This window comes from Typopeltis vanoorti, chromosome 2 (genome assembly GCF_054136105.1).
Source record: "Typopeltis vanoorti isolate ZY-2024b chromosome 2, IOZ_Tvanoo_1.0, whole genome shotgun sequence".
Lineage (NCBI taxonomy): Eukaryota > Metazoa > Arthropoda > Arachnida > Uropygi > Thelyphonidae > Typopeltis > Typopeltis vanoorti.
The window spans coordinates 124,626,551-124,652,346 of NC_143550.1; the positions used below are offsets into that span (position 1 = coordinate 124,626,551).

General features: G+C 35.1%; 1 protein-coding gene across 1 annotated transcript in view; it reads left to right on the plus strand.

Moving 5' to 3' along the window:
- Positions 1-20,462: 20,462 nt before the first annotated feature.
- LOC150109412 (uncharacterized) overlaps positions 20,463-25,796 on the plus strand; it is a 38,382-nt gene continuing 33,048 nt past the window's right edge. Inside the window, exon 1 of the mRNA XM_090408003.1 lies at positions 20,463-22,299. Coding sequence (XP_090264129.1) covers positions 20,788-22,299 — 1,512 coding nt within the window. The 5' untranslated portion in view covers positions 20,463-20,787. The remainder of the gene's footprint in view (positions 22,300-25,796) is intronic.

Below are 25,796 nucleotides of genomic sequence, written 5' to 3' on the forward strand. Positions count from 1 at the left end.
GAATAAAGCTGAGTGGATTATTTTCTGGGAGTCTGTATATTGTGTTTATTGTGTATTTGATACTATTGTGGCAATTTGTGATTTCCAAAATTAGTTTTTCCGCATGTTCGAAATGAGTTTGTTTTTCAGTCACATTGTATTTTCTTTGATAAATGCCACAATGCCACCTCCTCTTTTCTTTGGTCTACATAAGTTGTAGGTTTGGTAATAATTTATTTTGTATGCATAAATTTCTGTGTCGTTTATTGCAACTTCGGTCAGTATTAGCACATCTATGTTTATCATGGTAAAATTGAGCTGTGTTATCAATGTAAGCCAGTGTTTTTTTATACTTCTTATGTTTGTGTGTGAAAGGCCTGTGTAGCTCAGTGGAAGTGGTGCTTGCATCCCCTGCACTTGGCCGCTTCAAGTTAGACCTAGGTTCTAGTCTAGTCGCTGACTGGAGGAACTTTTTCTAAGCCCATCTTCGACCGGTTTTCGAGTTAGTCGATCTCTGGCACAGGCAATCAGGTTTTTCCTCACGGATACTCGGGTTTTTCGTCCCGTAAACTCAAGAAAATCGACCCTAGTACCCACATTATTTCAGACAGTGATATATCTTGTTATGGTTAGGTACCAAGAGATGGCAGCACTTGTTTCCTAGCCTCGTCATCGGTGGCTGCTAGAATTAGTGATAGACATGGGCCAGCTATCTCTGATTGGCTACCGGTGGAGATTGAACTGCCCACTCAGTCTCCAAAAGCTAGATAGGGTATAAAGGCCTCGCCTACTCCATATTAGTGAATAAAAGGCGTTAGTTGATTTTTTTTATGTTTGTGTGTACGATAGTGAAGTTGGTATTGGTGGAAATGTTGTCTGACGATTTCTTCAAAAAGTCAAAAACCTTGAAGTTTATGTTGTCTGACTGGATATGTTCGCCTATGTTTGAGATCTCCATTATATAGTTTTTAAGTGATTTCTAATCTTGTTCTTAAGGATGTGAAAAGTTAGTGTTTTATATTGGTAGACAGTGTAAGTTGGATTCACTTGTAATTATGTATACTCAAGTGTTTTCATTCTTTCTCATAAATATCTGTGAATTAATAAAATAATAATAATCATAATCATACGCATCAAGGATTTAGGCCTAGCATGGCCTGTTCCAGCCTTAGAAGTCATCGTTGAATCGTTTAAGAGGACGTCCTGGTTTTCTCTTTCCTAATGGCTTGTACTTTAAGGCTTGTTTTGGTAATCTTTCTGTTTTCATTCTTTGAACATGTTCCATCCATTTATGTTTATATTTTTTATTTTTTTTAATATTTTTATTTTTTAATAATAATAATAATAATAATAATAATAATAATAATAATAATAATAATAATAATAATAATAATTATTATTATTATTATTATTATTATTATTATTATTATTATTATTATTATTAAGAACAACATTTTTTGTAAATGCATAATATGCAATCATAATTTTAATAATAAAAATCATTGAATTAAAAAAACAAAAATTATTATTATTATTATTATTATTATTATTATTATTATTATTATCATTATCATTATTATTTGTATGAAATTCATTGTTAAAAAAAACTAGAACAATATGTTTTGTAAATGCATAATATGCAATCATAATTTTAATAATAAAAATCATTGAATTAAAAAAACAAAAACAAAGACCATTTCAGGAATAGACAAAATAAGACTCACAGATCTTATAACAAACTTTGAACAAAGAAATCGAATTTGAGACTCGTGACCATAATATTCGACACTGGCATTATTCCACAACTACAAACTGCAATACTTATGCCAATTTATAGACATGGCAAAAGAAACAATACTCAGAACTACAGACCCTACAGTAATTTCAAAAATTCTAGAAAAAATAACACACGCCAAACTACAGAACTATTTACAGTAGTACAATATCATCTCACAAAACCAATACGGCTTTCAGAAAACAAAAAAGCATCATCACTTTATTAAAAGATATCGCCGACTCAGTAAACAAAGTTCTCGACAAAAACAAGTACACCGTCCTTATACGGCTTGACTTAACCAAAGCATTTAATACACTTGAACATGACATACTACTCACCAAACTATACTCAATAAGTATCAGAGGAACACTGCATACATGGTTCAAGAACTACCTCTCAAACAGAACACAAGTAACAAAAATATACATTAATCAATATATACATTAACGATATTCATAAAATGGTCATATATTTCAGAAGGCAGATGACACTGCGCTACTAGCAATCCACACAGACATCAACACGGCTCCCTGCAAAGTACAACAAGACCTAAATGAAATTACAACATACTTCTACCAAAATGCAATTCTAATCAACAGCACCAAAACACGGCTATTGATAATACACAACCAAAGAATAATGCGCCCCGCACCATTATCGATACACTGTCACACATACCGCTGCATTAACAACAAAAATACCAGCCAATGTTCCGAAATCAAACCTGTAACACATGCAAAATGCCTTGGTCTCTACATAGATTGCCACCTTAAATGGACAAAACATATAGAATACCTACATATCAAACTCTGGATCATTGCGGCAAAACTATTCTAAGTAAAGGACATTATTCCATTCAACATAATAAAACTCCTATATCACGGTATCCTTACTCAGATACTGTATAACAGTCTATGCAAACACATCAAACAGCCACCTAACAAAATTAGAAACATTACTCAGGAGAATTGTATCAACAGTGATTTGGACACCTTACACGCAACAACCAATATCCGACCAGCACTTGGTGACACACAGAATCCTGGGCATCAAAAACCTGAAACACTACATAACATTAACAAGGAATTATTTCACCAACACCTATCGAAACAACAGAGACACATATCATATAACACGATCCACGACAACTCTCTACATCCCTACACACTCCAATAACTCATACGGTTCTTTTGTGAGATCACATCTGATACCCACACAACTCAACGACCTACCAAGAAATTTAAAACTCATAGAAAACTGCAGAACATTAAAACACGAATTCTGGAAAATATACCAACAAAGTTAATATACCATTAACACTAATATACACATCACAAATCACCAGCATCCAATGCCTACATCCCATGCATAAACAGTAACAACAACATAAATAGTGAATGCTAAATCCCACTCTCTTCATAAAAGCTAACTCAAGCTTCGAAGTAGGGGGGATTAATACGCCTCACTCATCTACACGTAATCCTTATAACCAAAGAATGCAGATTATGTAACAAAACAGTCAGTAAAATATATAACAATAAAGAAGATGCTGATTATTATGTGCTAATATCATTAATATATTATTATTACTATGTAACATGAAAAAATAATGCAATAAATTATTCTTATTATTAAAAAATTATGAAAATAATGAGTTTATATTGTATGTTTGTGAGAATTAGGAAATATAATAATTTAATTGCATATGTGTAAATACTGTTGTATAATCACATTTTCTCAAACTTTGAAGGGAAAAAAATAGTAAACTACAACATGTAATATTGTGTAAATTGTGTAACTCTGAACTATATAATTGTAAATTATTACTGTGATTGTTATTTTAAGAAATAGTTGAAAAAACTATGTTATCATCATTATTCTTGAAATCTCGTTATATGTAGCACTTAGTACTGAACCTTGTAAAATAATTATTCTGAATGTTACTCAAGATGATCGTTGTATATATGTAAATATTTGAGAGATCAATTATTATTATTATTATTATTATTTTATTGTCACCGGCTCTTCTGTCTTATCAATAATAGATATTTCACACACGCTAGTACTGTATTTGTTGTCGATGAACAACTTCTTATAATATACAAAAGTATTCATTTTTATTCAGGAAAAGATATATTTTACTACGTTTGTTGGTTTCGAAGACTAAAATAAAAATGTCCCTATACCGTTAAAGAAACTTTCCAATGTCAACAGATATACTGCATAAGCAAGAAAAGCAATCAGCTTTGTTTATCACTAAGCACTGTAAACAGACAGTGTTATTAGAGACAACTGCAACGACACATTTAATGGAAAAGTATTCCGCTCTGCAGACTATGCTCCATGCATGCAAAAAGAACAGATTTATTGTAGCAGTAAATATAGCAGCAAACTAAACGCATTTGTCCTAGCATTCGCTTTCAAATTTTCAGTTCAGAAAATATGTGTAACAGCTGTATATAATTCAGTCATCAGACATAGAAAGCGCTCAATTTATGAGAGGTGTTCCTACATGCCATGCAACATTTTGAACCACATCAGATATAGCGCTAATGATATTATTTTGAATGGTAGAAGTTCCTTGAAATATAGTCGAATCCCTATAAATGACTGTGTAAAGTAGGATCATAATCACGAAGCACATTTAAAAATTCTGTGATTTCCTCGAATAGTGGAATCTTCAAACTCATCACGACCTCTCAAGGGAAGCTTTTGCTTAACCAAATAGCACACATCATCAATTAATCGTTTTAGAAAAGTCTTTATTTTTCTTCACCTGTTCATTATGATGAGAAACTTCAATTTTTCTTTGTTTGTCAATGAGAGTGTCAATTCTTTGTTTTCCAAATATGTTAAGATTTAAAAATGACTGAACATGTGATTCGGAGCGCTCATATTTTTGCACTGCTGCTGTTAATTAATAAAGATTGGAATATTCATGCTTATTCCAAATGCCTTTCTCTCTGAACAATAATAAGCAAGGTCAACAAAAATGTCTTCACTACTTTACATCCAATAAACTATCCTACTGCACTGTATTGTGAAATAGAGAAGTGTCTCATGTACTCAGTTTTTGCATCTTTGTGCTTATTCAGTAAATTGGGAAGAGGAGGATGAGGATACTTCCTTCGACTGCAATCATAAAATCCCGTAAATTTCTGGGGATTGTATGACTGTAGTCGAAGGAAAATTGGAAAATTGTGTAAACTTGTCTACCATGTCAATTCACACGTCACGCACGCAAAAGAAATGAAACTCGGAAAACAAAAACAGCAATACATGACAAATCAGAACGTTCAGTTGGATTGATTGACACAATAACTAATCAACAGCTACTGATTTATAGGTGCTATTGTCTCAGCACTCACCCTGCCCCTCCTTCTGGTTCAGTTTAAAACCACTGAAACACTAAGAATTTGACCCGTTGTGCCATCTGTGCATCTAATCAAAGCGCTCAAAGGTGTATGTACTTTGATTTCACACCTAGGTTATTGTCGTGGATGTGATGTAATACTCACACTTCGGAAAGTGTTTTCTTCATGTGTATAGAAGCAATACGCTACTATACCAGGGAGATGATTATGAAGCAAGGTTGTTTCCCGCTAATTTCCTTGCCGTACGTATCTATGACTGTAACCGTGTGTGTGTGTTCATGAGCAGGGCCGGCAGAAGCGGGCATGCGGGCACTCCTACGAAGGGGGCGCCGCCGCCGGGGCACGGTTCATAAGTTCATTTTTAAGAAACAACATTTTATCATAAAAACAAAAAAATCTTAGAATGACCATATTAAAATAAATAATGCCGGATACACCTAATAAAAATTTAAAAAAATTGTATATTGTCGCCTCTTTGATCAACCGACTGTTTACAATTTTGGAGCGAGAACAGGCTAAATGCTTGCCTGCAGAATGTTGTGTCTACTGCAGTCTTATCGAATTTTCGTACAAAACATTTGTTGCTAGTTAACCGGTCATGTGGTATGCATCTCAGTAGGCTACCGACAGTAGCGCAGTGCGGCTATCATTTCGTCTCTGTGTCGTGTTGTGTAATAATCTTTTGTGGGTATAAAATAGAAATGGAATAAAAAATTTAAAAAAAAAAGTTATCCGGTGCACAAAATCGTAAGCGTCGTGCTGCGAAAGAAGCATATATTAAGAAACAAACTGGGGCTCTTAATAAATTTGTTAAAATATTAAAATATTCTGATGCAGATTGTAACCAACTCGATACATCAGAAATCAGAGTTGAAGAACCATGCACATCATCCAGTTTACATGAAAGTACTATTGCAACTATTGAACAAGATAACAAGATGCACGATTTAAGTGAAAAACAGTTAGGAGAAGATTTAGTTGTAGTTGACCACGAAACTAACACATTGTTAGTCTTTGTAAATTTAGAAGAACCAAGTGAATGGAGAAATATTGATGAAAAATTACTAGTTGTTTTAATTGAAATGGTGCCTGTTCAAAAGAAAATATAATATATCCCATAGATACAGTATATATGGTTGTAAATTTGGCGACACGTATTGTAATAGAAAAATGGAAAATGGGGAGCTCCTGCCAAGAACATGGCTCATTTATTCCGAAACTTTAAGTTCTGTTTTTTGCTTTTATTGCAAACTTTTCGCACCTACTGAATCAAGTAGTCTTATAGAAGGTTATAACGTTATTGGAAGAAATGTAAGTACAATTTTGCATAGACATGAGACTAGTTAACTCACATGAAAATTTCTTAAAATGGAAGGAACTTGATAAAAATTTAAAAACAAAACTACCATTGATTGCCAGACTCAAAGCATGCATGAGATGGAAAAGAAACATTGGAAAAGTGTTTTAGAATGCTTGATTGAAATTATAAAATTCCTTGGTAGCCAAAATTTAGCTTTTCGCTGATCATCTGATAAATTATATGAAAGGAATGACGGCTTTTTTAAAAATTAGTCGAACTGTTTGCGAATTTTGATCCCGTTATGGAAAATCATGTTGAGAGGACCCTACAACCAAACAACAGAGTACACTATTTGAATAAAAACATTCAAAATGAAATATTGGAAACTTTAGGTAACGCAGTCGGGGATACAATTTTATTATCAATTCGAATATCTAAATATTATTCCATAATTTTAGACTTCACCCCTGATGCAAGTAAAAGAGAACAAATGACAATTATTATTCGCTTTGTTTCCTGTGACAATGGAATTGTCAAGATCAGGGAAAACGTTTTAAGTTTTGCAGATATATCAGATTCCACAGGACGTGGTTTATGTGCAACAATAATGGAACAACTGGAAAAATGGAACATTCCCATTGAAGGCATGCGAGGTCAAGGGTATCACAATGGGGCAAATATGAAAGGGGAAAAAATGGGCTCCAAAATTTGCTTTTGAACAAAAATCCTCGAGCTTTTTACGTACCATGTGCTGCGCATACTCTAAATTTGATCATTAACGATGCAGCCAAAGTGAATGCAGATACAATTAGTTTCTTTGCAATTCTTCAAGAAATATACAATTTCTTTTCATTCTCTTACAAACGTTGGGCAATCCTTTTAAAGTTCGTAAAAAATTTAACATTAAAACAGATCAGAAACGCGATGGAAAAGTAAAATTAATGCAATCCGCCCTCTATAATATCAGTTAGGAGAAATTTACGATGCATTTTTTGAAATTTTAAATAATGAAAATTTTAATAAAGAATCTCAGCATGAAGCACAACATTATGTGCTAAAATGAAGGACTACAAATTTATTTGCTCTCTTATAACTTGGCATGATTTACTTAACAGAATAAACCCTGTGAGTAAAATGCTTCAAGACAAAAATATGAACATTGCACTTGCTGTAGAATCTATCAAAAACTTAAAAATATTCTTACAAGAGTATCGATCAGATACAAATTTTAAAGAAGTTCTAAAAATGGCAAAAGAACTGAGTGAAGAGGTGGATGGAGAACAAGAATTTAAAAACTGGTACGGAAGTTCGACGATGAAAGAAGACATGACAATTTGACTACGAGCGTCATGACGAAACGACACAATCGCCAGAAGATAAATTTAGAGTGAATGTGTTTCATACACTTCTAGACGTTGCAATGTGTTCGTTAATAGAACGTTTTGAACAACTAAAAACATATTATGATAATTTCAATTTCTTGTATAGATTACTGCAAATTAATAACGAAGATTTACGAAGCAATTGTGACGATTTAGAGATTCTCTTGAAGGACGGAGACAATAAAGACGTAAATGCAATAGAACAGTGGTTCTCAAACTTCGGATATCCGCGGACCTCTTCTTAAATTTTCATTATTACCAAGTACCCCCTAATTAATTAATTAAAAATAAATTAATAATTAAAAATAAATAAATTAATAATTAAAAATAAATAAATTAATTAATTAAAACGAATAAATTAATTTAAAATATTAAAAAATTAAATATCTATTTTATTTGAATTTATATGTTCATGTAAACAAAAAAGATGATTTATTTTTAATAGAACAAACTTTATAACGATACTATAAAGTTTTACTTGAAATAATTTATCATCAATGAGAGGAGTGAAATTGCTTATGGTGAGATAAAATTTCAGCAAAATTTGGCTCTATAGTTGTTAATTTCAATATCAGATGCGGTTCAACATCTATAATGCGATTCCTCTTCTTCGTCTTATATCTACAAGGGCCGAAAATCCAACTTCACACAGACATGAACTTGGAAATAGAAAAATGAACCTTGAGCTTTATCTGTTAATTCAGGAAATTCGTTCTGTATTTGTAGCCAAAATGATGATAACGTATTCTCGCTGTATTTATTTTTTAGGAAACCATCAGAAGCCACTTCTAAAAGTTGTTCTTCTTCTATTAACGATAGACCCTTTGGCATAAAGTTGAAAGGGTATCTCATCCACTCAATATTAATGTCGAATTCATAGAAATACTTTTCTAGATTCATTTGTAAACTTTTTAAATGCTGCATGATAGTAATTTTCACATCATCATCAATTTGTTCATTTGAACTTGCAAGCAATTCATGAAGCAATGGAAACGCGTCAAATTCTTCATTACCAACCCTCTTGTGCCATAACTTCATTTTCGCCAACGTGGCGTTCACTTTATCTTGGACATGAAATATAGAAATTTCCTTGCCTTGTAAAGATAAATTAAGACTATTTAATACAGTAAATATATCTTCCAGGTATACTAATTTACTGAGCCATTTCCAGTTATGTAAATGCTTTTTCAATTCAAACTTTTCATCAAGAAAAACTTGTAGTTCATTCCGAAGTTCAAATAAACGAGTAATGACTTTTCCACGAGAAAACCAACGAACATCGGTATGGAAAATAAGTTGTGTATATGTGCTTTCCATTTCTTTGCAAAGTTGAGAGAAAAGTCTGGCATTTAGAGGATGGCCTTTAATATAATTTATGATTTTTACAGCTTCATGAAGAACTTTTCTTAGGTCTGTAGACATCATACGTGTAGCCAAAGCCTCCCTATGTATGCAGCAGTGTGTCGACTTTGCATTTGGTGCAACAGCTTGAATCCTTGAAACAAGCCCTTTTTTAGATCCGACCATGGATTTCGTTCCGTCCGTACTTATTCCAACACAACTTTTCCAATCAAGCTTGTTTTGATGCATAAAGGTATTTATACTGTTGAATATTTCTTCTCCTGTTGTGTGTTCTGGCAAGGGTTGGCAATATAAAAGATCGTCATGAATTTTTTCATTTTTTTCGTACCTAACGAACACTGGAAGATTTACAAAATTTGTAATGTCGGTGGATTCATATACCTGCAACGCATAATAGCGACTCTTACGTATATCGGATAACAATGTCTGTTTTATATTTCAGCCATTTCAGTGATTCTTCGATGATCAAAAAGATCAAAAGATCTTTTTGCATTATCTCCGATCATAATTTCCGCTATTATTTTTGCTGCAGGCTTGACCAAAGTTTCACCAATTGTTTCCGCTGCACCAATTTTTGCTATTAATAGCTTCACACGATATATGAAGCTTCTAAAGCCGTCATATTTCCACCTCCTGACACGATCGACATCACGTTTTGAGATTCTTTTAAATTTTTAGTTTATTTTGAAACATTCGACATTTGAAAACATTTGTCCTTGCATTCATTATGTTTCGATTCAAAATGGTGATTTAAATTACATGGTTTCATGCTTTCATTTTTTTCAGTTTCACTGCAAATTACACATAATGAAATAGGTTCCTCTTCATTTCCCGTCCATGAAAATCCACATTTGAAGTATGTTATATCGTACTTACGAAGTTTTCTCATCTTCTTTTCAGTTGGTTCTTTAGAGATGTCAGACGACACACACTTGTCAATTTCACATGATCCAGATACAATAGCAACATTTTCTTGTTGCTGACGGCCACTTGACAGCAACAAGAAATTTACGCATTTTAAAAATCCAGTCCTTAACCAGTGATCCATACTTAAGAATTTGAAAGCTAAAAAAAATTACCGCATTTAACGAACAGTCCTTCAACAAATGGCTAATGAAAGCAGAACTCGAACCAGACAGCAATGGTAGGCCAGTAGAGATAAAGCAGCTATGAAGACGTTCATATGATTGGTGCGGTATTAACAAAAGATCGCGCTACTAATTGACAAAGGCAAACCGACGGTTCAGTTGAAATGCTAATTCTCTTCAACCGAATTCCTTATATAATATCTGAAACACATTCACTATATATTTCTTAGTTTTAACACGTTCACTCAAACAAAACCATATGTTGCCGGTGACCATATGGTTTTGATTGTCTACTATACAGCATGTTATGTGCGAGGGGTCATTTGATTCATTAGTTAGTGCCATTGTCTCTCATTGCACTGTTTGTTGAGAAACATATTACACAGCCAGCAGATGTCTCTGTACCTTATTCAGTGATACAATAGGAACGTTTTACGATCTCAAACTTAAATTTTATTCTTGCGTTAATGATGCATAGCCGAAAATTTCCACGGACGCCCTGAAGACCTTTCGCGAACCCCCGGGGTTTCGCGAACCACACTTTGAGAAACACTGCAATAGAACTATATGACGAGTTATGTACTTTCTGGGATATTTTTCGGAAGGATAATTTAAATATTCGAAACGATTTTGATATTCTTAATTTTATTGTGCGCAATAATTTATCTTTCCTTAACTTTTCAATTGCTTTAAGAATACTATTAACCTTACCTGTTAGTGTAACGAGCGGTGAACGTTCATTTTCCAAGTTGAATGGATTAAAACCTACTAAAGAACAAGTATGTCCCAAAAAAAGCTTGTTAGTTTGGCGTTAATAGCTATTTAAAATGATAAAGCGCCTCCGTAGCGCAATTGGAAGAACGACGGTACATTGCGCCTTTCGATTGGAATAGGCCTAAGTTCGATTCTCGTCGCGACGGGAGGAATCTTTATCTGGACAATTTCAATCGAAGGTGAGTTAGCCGATCTCATACGGAGGTAGCAGGGTTTTTTAATCCGGAAACTCGGGTTTTTCATCCCGCATACAGACAAATCGGCCCTTCAGAACACACGCAATTTACAGACAACAAATACCAGTTGTGGTAGTGTTGGAGGTGGGCGGTAGATGGCGTTGATGGATATGATTCGTAGTAGAGCTTCGGTGTTGTAGTTGAGACAGTTGTAGGTGTCCTCCCGCGATGAGTTTTCGGACTCCTTGGAGGTGTCACGAATAATAATAATAATAATATGTGCGGAATTAGACGGCAAGACCCTTATTTCTAATTTTGTAAATATGAAATCAAACACCCTTTAAATTTAAATCAAAATTTTAATTTTAATTTAAAAAATTTCAAGTATATTTATGTAATTTATTTCATTTTCTGTTATTCTGTAAAGATGTTATTTTTTGAATACTTATATTAAATGTTCTAATTATTTCTGAATTATTTTCTTATTTTCTCATCTTTCTTGAGTTTCTCTTATTTTCCTAAAAGATAATTCCACTTATAAAAATTATTAAAAATTTTTTACAAGTTACTAAGAATTTAGTAACTTGTAAAATGCAAGAATTTTTTAAACTTTTGTTCAAATAAATTTTAACTTTAATTAAAATTCATTTTAATTTTGTTAGCGATTCGGGTCGGTGAGAAGGCTACAGTCCCTGTATCAACGATTAAAGTGAAGTGCCTATATCAAAATTTGCTTTACCTTTTGAGAATTTTTTGAATATTCGAGTTTTTAACGATAATCCTGCCTAATCAACACCCCCAGTTCGTTACATTTAGCGAACCAACGGTAAATGTGGCTGTTCTGGCAAAATTTATTTAAGAAATTTCAAATAATTTAAATTTTTATTATCGTAAAAGAATCACACACGCCCGGATCGTTTCAGGGGCGCTTAGATAGAAATTGCACGCGGGCGACAAAAACCCTAGCGCCGATTCTGTTCATGAGACCGGTCTGCCTGTTTTGAAGTGTGAAAAACTCTAGTTACCAGGAGACCAAAGTACCGACTGAGCTACGGATGCTCTCTCTCTCTCTCTCTCTCCCGAGTTGTTCAATAACTTTGATTCCCCCCAAAAAAACTTCACTACTAATAGCTTGCTATTGACCGGAAACCTTACCGATAATATAAACAGTCGATTAACACATATTTCGTATGATGTGTATATTCTTATACTATAATCGTACAATAAAGAAAGCAAGTGAACAAAATATTATTAAAGAAAATCATAAGAAAGTAAAAATATATTTATAGTACTGTACTGTATTTCACGATTCCGTAGGTTTCCATCGTTCTGTTTACAAGTTGAATCGCATCTTTCTCAGTACCTAAATCAATATTATCTTATATGATACAAAACACTGTAAATGTTATACGTATTATAAAAGTTCGCCCACCGTTTGTAGATCTCTCCTTGGCATTTTGCCAAGAATAGTCGATTCATGCTGAAGGGGAGAAAGAAATGAAGGACGTACGAATTGGTCGCCAACATGCGAAATCACGTGCTTTCTTGTCTGTTGCTGTACTACCTTGATTTTTGTTGTCGCTTTATTGCATTATTCTTTTATTATTAATTTGTATGATGGATCCAGTACAGTCAACAAGTTCTGTTGTTGTTTAACAACAGAACTTGTTGACTGTAGTTTCAGTAGCTCTTGCAAAAAAATTTGAATAATGTGCTGACATTCTGCGAAAAAGAATCGTCTCCTTGTTCCCCTTTCTCAAGTCATAAAAAGTGTAAGTGCAATTGTGGGCGTATCGGGGTCGACTGTTAAAAGAATTCTTAGGGAATCAAAAGGTGAAGGCAAGCCAAAATTTAAATCTCCTAAAAATAGCGCCAGAGTAAAGAAAACCATCGAAACCGTAGCTTTGAATGATTTTGATATAGACGTTATAAGAAGGTCTATTCAAGAACTGTTCACTATTCAGAGATAGCTGGCTACCGGTGGAGACTGAACTGTCCACTCAGTTTCCAAAAGCTATATAGGTTATAAAGGCCTCTCCTACTCCCTTAAGGCAATAAAAGATTAGCTGATTTATTTTTTTTTTATCTACATATATTTTATTGAATCATGACGTACCTGACTTTTTCTTGAATCTTTTCAATATTTCTAAGCTATGCTATCCATCTGCGAGTTTTATCAAATTTACGAAATCTCTAAAAAAATTTCGAATATATTTATTCGAGTGCGTATCAGTGGAACAGCGCAGTTCAAACCGGCGTTCTTCATGGGTTAACTGTATATTATATATTAATTTCTTTTTTTCTAAGTTGGTACATCTGTCATAAGCATCCATGTGAAATTGCAAGTCATTCTATCAAGTAGTATCAAGTAGTTTGTTTCATACAGCTGTCTGTTGTCTGTATCCTTTGAAATTGATACATGTGAATATATTTCATGCACAAAACTTTGTGTTTGCTTACTTGAGAAAAGGATAAAAATTAAGTATAAAATTTCTTGGTATCTTTAACACACACACACACACACACACACATATATACGCAGGTGGTCTAAAAACTTCTCCGTCTCGACCATAGATAGCAACACTATCGGCAAGATTTTTTTTTTCTAAATTGATACATCTGTCGTAAGCATCCATGTGAAATTGAAGTTTGTTTAATACAGCTCTTTTTACCCTTGAAATAGATAAAATTGGGTATCGTGCAATTATAAAAAAAAAAAAAAATCTTTGTAAAAGAAGATTTAACTCAAAAAGAAATTCATTTGAAGTTCATAAAAGTTAATCGGCATTCTCCTCCTCGTTTTCGCCAATTAAGAAATGGCCTGCCGTCTTTAAATATGGCCGTACAAGCCTTGAAGATGATCCAAGTAAAGGACGTCCAAAAAGTGTAACAACACCAGAAATAATTGATCAAGTGCATGATATGCTATTGAATGACCGACGAGTCAAAGTGCATGAAATTGCTGAGATTATAGGCATTTCCAAAAAACGCGTAAGATATATTTTGTATGAAGAATTGGAAATAAAAAAGCTTTGCGCAAGATGGGTGCTCGTCTTGCTCACAGCAGATCAAAAAACGTACTCGCATGAAAATCTCTGAACAGTGTTTGGAGAAATTTAACAAGAAAGCTGATTTTGTGCGTCAATTTATTACTATGGACTAGAATCCGAACAGCAGTCAAAACAGTAGACAGAAGCTGGTTGTTCAAGGCCAAAGAAGACAAAGTCTGTTCCATCATCAGGAAAGGTCATGGCATTGGTGTTTTGGGATGCTAAAGGCATTTTGTTTATTAATTATCTTGAAAAGAGTAAAACAATAACTGAGAATTATTATTCCGATCTTTTAAACAGACTAATTCGTGAGAAAAGACACGGTTTGCAGAAGAAAAAAATCATCTTTCATCAGGACAATGCACCTCCCCACAAAAGTGTTTTGGCAATGGGAAAATTAAGGAATCCACTAAAAAATATTTGAACATCCACCCTATTCCCAAGATTTGGCTCCCTCTGACTTCTATCTCTTCCCAAAACTAAGACACTGCCTCGCTGGTCAGCGGTGTTCTTCTAATCAAGAGGTGATTGCAGCTGTAAAGGGATATATATACAGGGTGTTCGGGATAAATTTGACATATTTATAATTAATTATATTTTTCCGTAAGTTACATGTATTAACACACACTTCTCTTCATTTAAAAGTTTGGACCCTTCTTCATTCATATACAAGATGTCAGAAAGGATGGATAGCTGGAACCCACCTGAATCATGGAAGAGAATAACTTGTATCATGATGATTCGTGCCCGCCATCAAAATAAGGATATTACGACTGCTGCCCAATGCTCCCTGAATACAGTAAAAACAATCAGGCATGAACTAGAGACTTGCAATGGTGACTACGAGGATGTAGCAAGAAGAAAGATCCCTAGCAGACGATCTGATTGCGTTCGTACAGCAGAATTCCTCGCAAATCTGCAGGAACAGGTGTTGAAGAACCCTGGCATTGGAATTCGGGCTTTGTTCGTGGAGTTGCTAACTGTAGTCAAGCCCTGGATAACAAGGGTAGCCAATGGTAGGCCGTATGTATGGCAGCAGGATTCGGCCCCTTGCCACACCTCTGGGAAAAGTCAAAAATGGTTGTCTGAAAATTTCTACGACTTCACCAGTCCAAATGTTTGGCCTCCAAACTCCCCAGACCTTAACCCCATGGATTATTTTGTATGGGGTGCAGTTGAAAAAGACACCAATCGCACTTCCAGTAATACAAAAGCCCAGTTAATGGATAAAATTAAAACAGTTTTTGCGGCCCTTCCCAGGGAGACTGTAGCATCAGCTTGTTCGAGGTTCCGAAGCAGAATTGAAGCTGTGATCGATGCTAATGGTGGTTATTTTGAGTAAATCTTGTTGATAGTATTGTAATTAACTCTGCCTGTAATGTTTTTTTGTCAATTCATTAAATTTAATAGATACAAAGAAGATTTTCTTTTTCCTTACGAAACTGTCAAATTTATCCCGAACACCCTGTATATATATGTATATATATATATAAATATAAATATATATATAGGGAGTATGTTGTGATGTGTGATGAGATGCAATGTTGCACGCCTACTAGTTCGGCAAATTAACAAATTGGGCTATCCCAGATGAATAATCAGTGGTACCATAGAGAGATGGTAGTGCATGAAGTCAACTTCAAGTGCTACTCGGTAGACGGCGCTGTGGACGCAAACGTGACGGAAGGGGAAACAAAGAATAACATGCAAAAACTGCCATTCCTTGTCCGTCACGTAAAATTCGGAGTTCCGGGCACGAAAGCAAGACAAATCCGCACAAAAACATTCAGAACTAAGGCTCACAACATGGATTTCCATGGTAAGACCAAAACAGGCAAGCGTCCATGTTATTGAAATTACTCAAACCACAACACAGTGTCGTGTTCAGCGGTGCACTGGGAATCAGCCACACGCACACTCTTCCATCTACTCAGTACAGAACGTGATTCGTAGCTCCAAAATACAGTTTTCCAAGCTTCCATCCAACTATGCAGGCTCTTTGTGCCACTGAACACGACACTGAATTGTGGTGGTTCGAGTAATATGGAGCTTGCTTGTTGTGGTTCTACTATGGAAGTCCATGTTGTGAGCCTTAGTTCTGAATGTTTTTGAGCGGGTTTGTGTTACATTCGATGCCCGGAACTCCCTATTTTATGTGTCGGACAAGGAATCGTAGTTTTTACATATTATTCTTTGTTGCCTCTTCTGTCACGTTCAGTGACGAAAGGGGCAACCTGTATTCTCTATACTTTGTAAGAAGCATAGCGTTTGTTTATTTCAGCAATACAATGCACGTTGTAATTTTGCTGCTGCTGCTGCTGTAACTACGTGGTTTGTAGTCTTGAAAGTCACTTGACAATCCTACACAGATCCCCTGATCTCAACTTATCATAGATCTGTGGGATGAACTAGAGTGTCGGTGAGGGACGATTGTCCCACAAAGTCCAGGACTTTATTACATGCTTACAGGAAGAATCGTCCAAAATTCTAATTGATCACTATCGTACGCTTTTGAAAGTATTCGTCGTAGAATTGCTGGCGAAATAAATTTTATTAAGTTGTGCGCCATGGCTCTTTGTTCATCACGCTATTGTTCACGTTGATTTCTTTCCAAGAAGTGTATATATTATTACATGACACCTCATACTTCAATATCTAAGACGTGTTCTTCAATACGTTGTTCAATTGATATTGAATATCGTAGGAGTGAAGCCTCAGCTTTTTGGTGACGTGACCACCTTCAGCTGACCCAAAAACTTTTCGCAAATGAGACGTCAAGTGTTATGGGATAACGCGAAACATTGCACCGTTGTTGTTATGGCACAACAGAGTGAAAAATCTGGGCGTCTTTGGAAATGGCATTAGATATTAAACATCTAAATATTAATTCAAGTATCAATATTAACTCAAGCATCAATATAAATGACTTTATGCGCATGTTATGCAGACGGTGTTTTGTGGAGTTTGTGGATGTGTGGAGTGCGTTTGATGTGCGAAAGGATTTGTAAAAGATGGATGGCTTACATTTGAATGGATTTGGTGTGCGAAGACTGGAAAAAATGTTGCTGATAGAAGCGAGAGTGGATGTGCAAAATCAGGGAAACTAGACCTATTAAGGTGGGGAAGGAAGTGCATATGCAGACATCAGTGAGGCAGTTGAGTGTAAAAATGTTTATAATGTGCCGCACCTAGTACGAAGGACAAGAAATCAAAATGGAATAGTCAGTATAACGCATCAAGATAGGGGGTGGGACAAATGGACCTCTGCATTTCATGTATACTAATGCTAGGAGTATTAGGAATAAGAAGGAAGAATTTTTGGCCTTGGTTGGCTCTCCCTGGCCACAGGTTATTGACATTCGTGAAACATGGCTGACAGAAGATGATATTGTTAGTGGGATAGAAGGGGGGACAGAGAGAATAAAATGGGGGAGTGTTATTGATGATAGCTGATGAACTGCAACCAAGGAGAATAGAAATTGTATTGCATGATACTGAAAGGAACTTATTTGAGACTATTTGGTGTGAGATTGAGACTAACGGAACAAAATGTGCAGTTGGGTGCTGCTATAGACTAGGTGATCGAATAGATGGTGGAGATAGTATACATAGGCAAATTGATGAAATGAGTGGAAGGAGGGTAATTATTATGTGGATTTCAACTATAGTAACATTGATTGGAAGGAAGAGAGGACACATGTGAGGAAGGAACTGGATTTTATTCAGTTCCTTCAGGGATAACTCTCTGAGACAGCATCTAATGGAAAATATTAGAGGTTCCAGGGTGCTTGACCTAGTAATAGCATCTGAGAATTTGACTGTAGAATATAACCATGTTCCCACCTATTGGTGAGAGTTATCATAGGGTCTTGACCTGGGTGGTGGCTAAATGTCTGAAATTTTTGGTTAAGACAGGGTACATATGGAATTACTGTGCTAGCAAGTATGAGAAGCTTAGGAGATTGTTTGGTTCAGTGCCATGACATGTAAAACTGCAAGGGTTGAATGTTGATAGGGCATGGGAAGTGGTCAAGGAGCATTTGCAGGAGGTTATGGCAGACCTTATACCTAGAGTCCGAGTAGTAAATCAAGTAGTGGTTAAATGGATGAATAACACCATTAAACTTGAGTTGCAAAAAAAAGAAACAACTGTGGAAGGAATTTAAGGAGAAAGGCGACCTGCAAGCAGATGAACGATATAAAACACAGGCCAGAAGGGTAAGGAGTGTTGTGAGAACGGCGAAAACGGATTATGAAAGGAAATTAGCCATGCATGCTAAAGAGAATCCCAAACAGTTCTTTCAATTAAAAGAGGTAAACCGTGAGTAGACAATTCGATAAAAAATAAATAACGGAAAAAACTCACGTAGAAAGGTTATTTAATAGTATAATTTTCGCCTATGTATCACAGGCATCTTCAGTACATTAAGCTCAAAATTAAAAATTTTGAGAATTTGACAATTCTCAAAAATTTTTGGAATTGTCAGTTAGTGTTTAATTTTGCGCTTAATATACTGAAGATGCATGTGATACACAGGCGAAAAGTATACTATTAAATAATCTTTCTACGTGAGTTTTTTCCGTTATTTATTTTGTATCGATAGTTTTTTCAATATGCTGGTAGTAAAAGAAAAACTACTATGACAGAGAATGAGTTCACGGCAAAGTATGATAGATACTGTGCGAATGTCGAATAGTTGTGATGGACATGATGTTTAGGGCCTCCTTTGATGAATCTAAGGACTCCTTGGAGTCGCCCTTAAAAAAAAAAAAATAATAATAATAATAATCAATTTGTCAGAATTCATCCCATCCATCATTAGCCAAACTCGTGCAAGTGAAGGCATAAACACAATTTACTAAGCAATGTAACATACAATTAGAAGTATTTTATGTTATCTTAGAGCCTGTGTAGCTCTAATGTGAATTTGCACTTTACAACGCTTGGCCGCATGAAGAAAGACCTGGGTTCAAATCTAGTCGCGACTATAGAAACATTTTCTAAGCCTTTTCTCGACCGCTTCCTGAGTTAATTGTTCTCTGGCACGGGCAAGTGGTTTTTTTCGTTTTGTAAATTCAAACAAATCGGCAGTCGAATCCACACTATTTTCAGACATTAAAAATATTGTGTTAGGGTTAGGTACCACGAGATGGGGGAACTTGTTAGCCGTCTTCTTCAATCCATACCGATTATTAGGGATAGTCTTGGGAAGGGCTGCGCCAACCCGAGGGTGCAAGGGGTCACTGCACCCGTGCGGCAACATTGATAGGGTGGCATTTTATGTAGCTAATATCTAATTTGGATTATACAATGCAGTATGAGGGGCTGCTGATAAAAGTTTGTAACCAGGCGGCATATACCCTTGGCGGTCCCCTCTGGTCTTGGGCAAGCTATCTCTGATTGGCTACCAGTGGAGATTGAACTGCCTACTCAGTCTCAAAAGTTAGATTGTTCTCTTAGGTTTCTTCCGTGTCTTGCCCTGATGAGGGATTTAAGATTTCGGAGGATTTTGCCTGAGAAAACATTTTGAGTCTCCTGGGAAAGTGTTTTCCGGTGTGGTTCGTGAGGGGCCATTTTGGTGGGTACTTTTTCTGGAATATGAGCGGTTCTGCTCAGTGGTAGGGTGAGTCTGTCATTGGGTGGAACCAACGCCGAGTTGGACGATCTCTCGGTCACTAGTAGTGAGTGGTTCGGTGGATCGCCCAATTTTTAGAGAGACCTTTACTTAAACAGTGTCTCCAAAAGTTAGGGCTAAAACTGGCTCGCCTACTCTCCTTAAAAAAAAAAAAAAAATCTGCTATCGCCTTTTTGTTCCTGTATAGGGAGTAGGCGAATCCGTTTTAGCCCTATCCTATACTGGACAAAAAGGAGTTAGCTGATTTTTGATTTTTTTATAATCTTATTTCGCTGTTCTGCGTTATAATTACATATTCGTGAAGCGTCAAAGTCTGTATGCTTCTGTGTATCGTATTTGGGTTTGATATTATGTTATTTTTTTCACAATAGCTTGCATTTATAGTTTTGTTTTCGCTCATAATATTAAGCAAATCGTTTTCTCTTTAAATTGAATGAAAATTATTTTTTCTTTAAAACGAGTAAATTAAATGGTTCAATATGGCCGAGATTATTTGTACGTGTTAAATGCGATACTTGGTGAAAAGTGGGAGTTAGTGCTCTTTTCTTATATTTATAGTTTAAAAAAAAAAATTAATGTTAAAATTATAATTTATGATTCTAAATATGTTTTTTGTGTAAGTGGGAACCATCAACACTATAATTTGGATTCGTCAGAGCTTTCACTAATGAATAATGATAATAATCTGGGATTTGTTTTCTCAGTGCTACATCGCTGCCTATAGTGGAGATTTGAACGAGATGCGGGAAAGATGGCTGAAAGAAAATAATAGTGTTGTTTGTGTTAAAAATAGATGTAGTTTTATAAATGCTACGTATTTGATATGTGTTTGTTTATGCTCTTTGAGTAAGTTACGAAATACTGCACCTTAAAGTCAAAATGGTTTATCATGTCCCAGCCTAAACATAGTAAAGTATTATTTGTTCATTCGGATGCTAAGCCTATCAGATTTTGTATGCGCCCATGTGATGAAAGAACGAAGTTGAAACCATTGATTGAACATGGAGGAGGCATCTTAACAAGCAAACTTACACCGGATGCTATACGTTTAATACCACCAGGAAGTAAAGTTTTATGCTATGATTCGAATACTGTTTCATCAAAATATATATGGGATTGCATTAAAGAGAATCGATTATTAAAGATGGGAGCTTACAATTTAAAACGTTGTTCTTCTGATGCAGACAGTGACATAACTGATATTGAAAATGAATGTGACAGTTTTATATCTAAAACCTGCTCCAGATCGACCACCCAGAGAAAGGTCTACACTCGTGCAGATGGTAATACCATACTTCGCTATATCATTAAATCACGTAGATATAAAGATATTAGAGGTAATAGTTTGTGGAAGAACATGCAAGACGAAGCTGTTTTACCAGGGCGTTCGTGGCAATCATTGAAAGAGCATTTCTTAAAAAAAGTTCTTGTAAATCTAAATTGCTATTCTGTGACACCAGCCCAAAGAATCCGCATTATGAATAAACGTTATAGTGATGATGGCGATGAGTCTGATACAAATGCAACATTAACTTCAATTACAGGGAGTAAAGTGAAGTACTTGAGAGAAGATGATGTTGCAATAATTAAACATATACTTGAAACAAACAGAATTTCAGAAGTTAAAGGGGTAAGTCTATGGAAGGACATGGAGAGATTAAAAGTTACAGCTCATTCATGGCAGTCAATGAAGGAACGATTTAAGAAAAGGATTTTGCCCAATATTAATAGGTATGGTATTGAAGTGCACTATATTAAAAGACTGTTGAGGCAATTTCCAGGAAGCAAACAACATTTCAGTCCAGTTAGGGAGAAAGATGAACAAGTTTTGGATACAAGTTCTCCAAAAAATATGAATAAAAAAGAAGAATCATTGTGGTTGAAACTCAAAAATACTCAGCGTGATCTCAATGATTACATTACAAGAAATCAGGTTTTAATGAAGGAAAGAAGGCAATTAAGAGAGATCCCTGAAGTTAAACAGAATTGTGGTATGGAAAGAAAAAGGAGGCATATTAAGAAACATTCTGATGATAGCTCATCAGACACATGCAGTGTAAGTAGTGCAGAACAATTTAGAACTGGCAGATCATATTCTAGAATTAGATCTAGAGGTCATACTAAACTTCCCAAACTGAACAGTAATGTTGAGTCTGCATCTAAAACTAAGAAAAGCCATGAACACAAGGCATTTTTGAAGTTAGACGAAGTTATAAATGTTGACAAAATTCATAAAGAAAGTGCAAGAGCAAGACTACTACTAGCATTAAAACAGAATGAATCTATTTTAAAAAAGTATCAGAAAGAAGGTGTTAAACATCACACTGTTAAATCGCCTATTGTGGAAACAGATCTTGATAGTGTTGATTCTAGTATAATTAAAAATCTGGAAAAGAAAAGGGTAAGATATTAGTAGGAATATTTTAAAGGCATTGAAATTATTCAGTGATCAATTGTTGATATTTGAGTTTTAGTTTGGCGGTGTTTTTGTATTTATTCAGATTTCTAAATATTCTCGAGTTTTTAATTTATAAATGAACAGGAAAAATAGTTTAATGACATTTGCTCCTAAAATCCAGTAACTTTAAAGCAATAAAATGTTTTGCACAATTTTTATGAATGCCATGAATAAAATATCAAATCATCTTCTTCTCTCTCTTCCATCATCTATGTGGATGATGATAATGAGGCCGAATGAACGCTTTCCACTTCTGTCTGTCCCGGGAGAGTCTGAACAATTATGTCCAGTTTGGTGTTGCTTGTTGTGATTTGGTTTTCAGGTCCTCTTTTATTTTGTCTATCCATCTAATTCTGGACCGTCCTTTGGATCTTTTACCTTCCATCGTTGTATTCAGGGCTTTAGATGGTAGTTTTTCTCTTCCCATTCTGGTCGCATGGCCAAACCATCACAGTCTTCTTTTTTGGATTTTGTCTATTATTGTTATTTCTTGTTTTAGTCGTTTCCTTATGTCTTCGTTTCTTAGTCAATCCAGCAGAGATACTCCAAGTAATCTTCTTAGCCAACCCATTTCAGTAACTAATAATTTTTTCTCTTCAGCCCTTTTGAGATTCCAGTATTGGGAGGGCCATTGTTTCATAGATTCTTACTTTTGTTACTTGTTTATTGTGTTTTGACTTCCATATTTTATTAAGTCATCCTAAAGCTTGGGATGCTTGACTGATTCGTCTGTTTATATCTTTTGTAATTTCATCATTGTACTCAATAACTCCTGCAAGGTAGGTGAAGTTTTCTACCTGCTCTAGATTCTTACTATCAATTTCAATTTTCAGATTGGTGCTTCTTTTTCCTATTTGCATAATTTTTGTTTTGTCTATGTTGATTTTTAATTCAGATTTTATACACTCCTCCTTTATTTTATCAGAAATTCGCTGTAGATTTTCTATGTTTGCAAGTAATGCAATGTCATCTGCAAATTTTAAATTTGTTACATTTTTTCCATATATTTTGATTCTGGAGTCTTCATTGTTTAAGGCCTTATTGGTTGCTTCTTCCAGTGTAAGATTGAACAGGTCTGGTGACAGATTGCATCCCTGTCTTATTCCGCTCTCTGTGTGGAACCAGTTGGTTAAGGTGTCCTCCATTCGTGCTGCACTTTCAGATTTATCATACAAATTCTTTATTATTCTTATTGTTTTGTTGGGAATTCCAAATTCTTCTGTAGTTTTCCATAGTTCTCTTCTACGGATTGAATCAAATGCCTGATGAAAGTGTATGAAATTTATGTAGCAACTCTTTGGTTGTATTCTAGTGTCTTTTCTATTAGCTGTTAATCAAATGTAAATCCAAGTATAAGGAAACAAAGTTTGTGCCTGAAGTAACTTCAGGACTGGGCAACTCGTATATAGAGTCCAATGACTTCACATCACTTGCCTTAGTATCCCATAATGCAAAGTACATTCCTTATGGACATGTATAATGCTGTGCATTATGGGAAGGGTCACTACCCAGACCAGTAATGCAGAAGTCATATTTCAGTCATGTATGGAAATATGTCTTTTGCATTACTTCAAGGTCTGGTTCCCATTGATGAGACCTCAATAAAGGTCAAAACTGGTCTGGGTAGTGACCCTTTCCGTAATGCATATGTCCATAAGGATATGTGCTTTGCATTATGAGATACTAAGGCAAGTGATGTGAAGTCATTAGCCTCTATATACGAGTTGCCTGGTCCTGAAGTTACTTGGTCAAACTTCATATGCTTACACTTGGATAAATGATTAAACCAAGAATATAATTTCTTGGCATCTTTAATTTATAGTATAACCAAGTGGAAAAACTTCCAATATCTATGTGTTAATCAAATGAATTCATTCTAAATAAATTTGAAATGTGCAGAGTACCAGTTAATGTAGCTTTACATATTTTTTTTTTTAATGTGCTATAATTAATTCATATTATCTAGTCATTAGCTGGGGTATTTGCTAAAAATATATTATCACATATTATTATAACAAAAGTTTAAATAATAGCTTTTATTAATTGGTAATGTGATTCATCACAGAAATTTACAGCCATGAAATCTCCCCCCCCCCCATCCTTAGTTTATTGTCAGGCTTCACTTTTAAGTTAACTTGTCAAGACTTCACTTTGTATAATTGTTAAACTGGTTCATCAGTTTTAATAGCATCAAAATTCACAATCTACCAATTTATACCAAGAAATGTAAATCTGGGATTGCTTTCTGCTGGCTATTAAAAATTGTTATTATTGAATGAGGCATTGTCATTAGCGAATGGACCATGGAGAGGGGGGAAATTCTATTAGGCATTTTCTTATGAATTACAAATAGTGTTGTGTAAAAAAAAAAAAAAAAAAAAAAAAAAAAGTAACTATTAAATTATGCAATATTCTGTTTCAGTTGCAGTGTTTTCTTAAACAGAGAGTTGAAATAAATAAATATCCTGATAATTATTTTCCTAATTTTTCACAAATGTCAAGTAGATTTAGTTCAATAGTTTCAATCTGTGTACCACACTAGATGTGCCAGTTTGGTTTTGTGCAGTCTCCCATTGTCACCTTAGTTGCCAAATGTTATAATGTACCACGAGTAGAGGGGAAAATTTTTTTGTGAAAAAATATAGATGTTACCTCCAGAATATGCAAGATCCAAATGCAGTTCAACAGCTTCAATTCTGCTTCGGAACCTCGAACAAGCTGATGCTACAGTCTCCCTGGGAAGGGCCGCAAAAACTGTTTTAATTTTATCCATTAACTGGGCTTTTGTATTACTGGAAGTGCGATTGGTGTCTTTTTCAACTGCACCCCATACAAAATAATCCATGGGGTTAAGGTCTGGGGAGTTTGGAGGCCAAACATTTGGACTGGTGAAGTCGTAGAAATTTTCAGACAACCATTTTTGACTTTTCCCAGAGGTGTGGCAAGGGGCCGAATCCTGCTGCCATACATACGGCCTACCATTGGCTACCCTTGTTATCCAGGGCTTGACTACAGTTAGCAACTCCACGAACAAAGCCCGAATTCCAATGCCAGGGTTCTTCAACACCTGTTCCTGCAGATTTGCGAGGAATTCTGCTGTACGAACGCAATCAGATCGTCTGCTAAGGATCTTTCTTCTTGCTACATCCTCGTAGTCACCATTGCAAGTCTCTAGTTCATGCCTGATTGTTTTTACTGTATTCAGGGAGCATTGGGCAGCAGTCGTAATATCCTTATTTTGATGGCGGGCACGAATCATCATGATACAAGTTATTCTCTTCCATGATTCAGGTGGGTTCCAGCTATCCATCCTTTCTGACATCTTGTATATGAATGAAGAAGGGTCCAAACTTTTAAATGAAGAGAAGTGTGTGTTAATACATGTAACATACGGAAAAAATATAATTAATTATAAATATGTCAAATTTATCCCGAACACC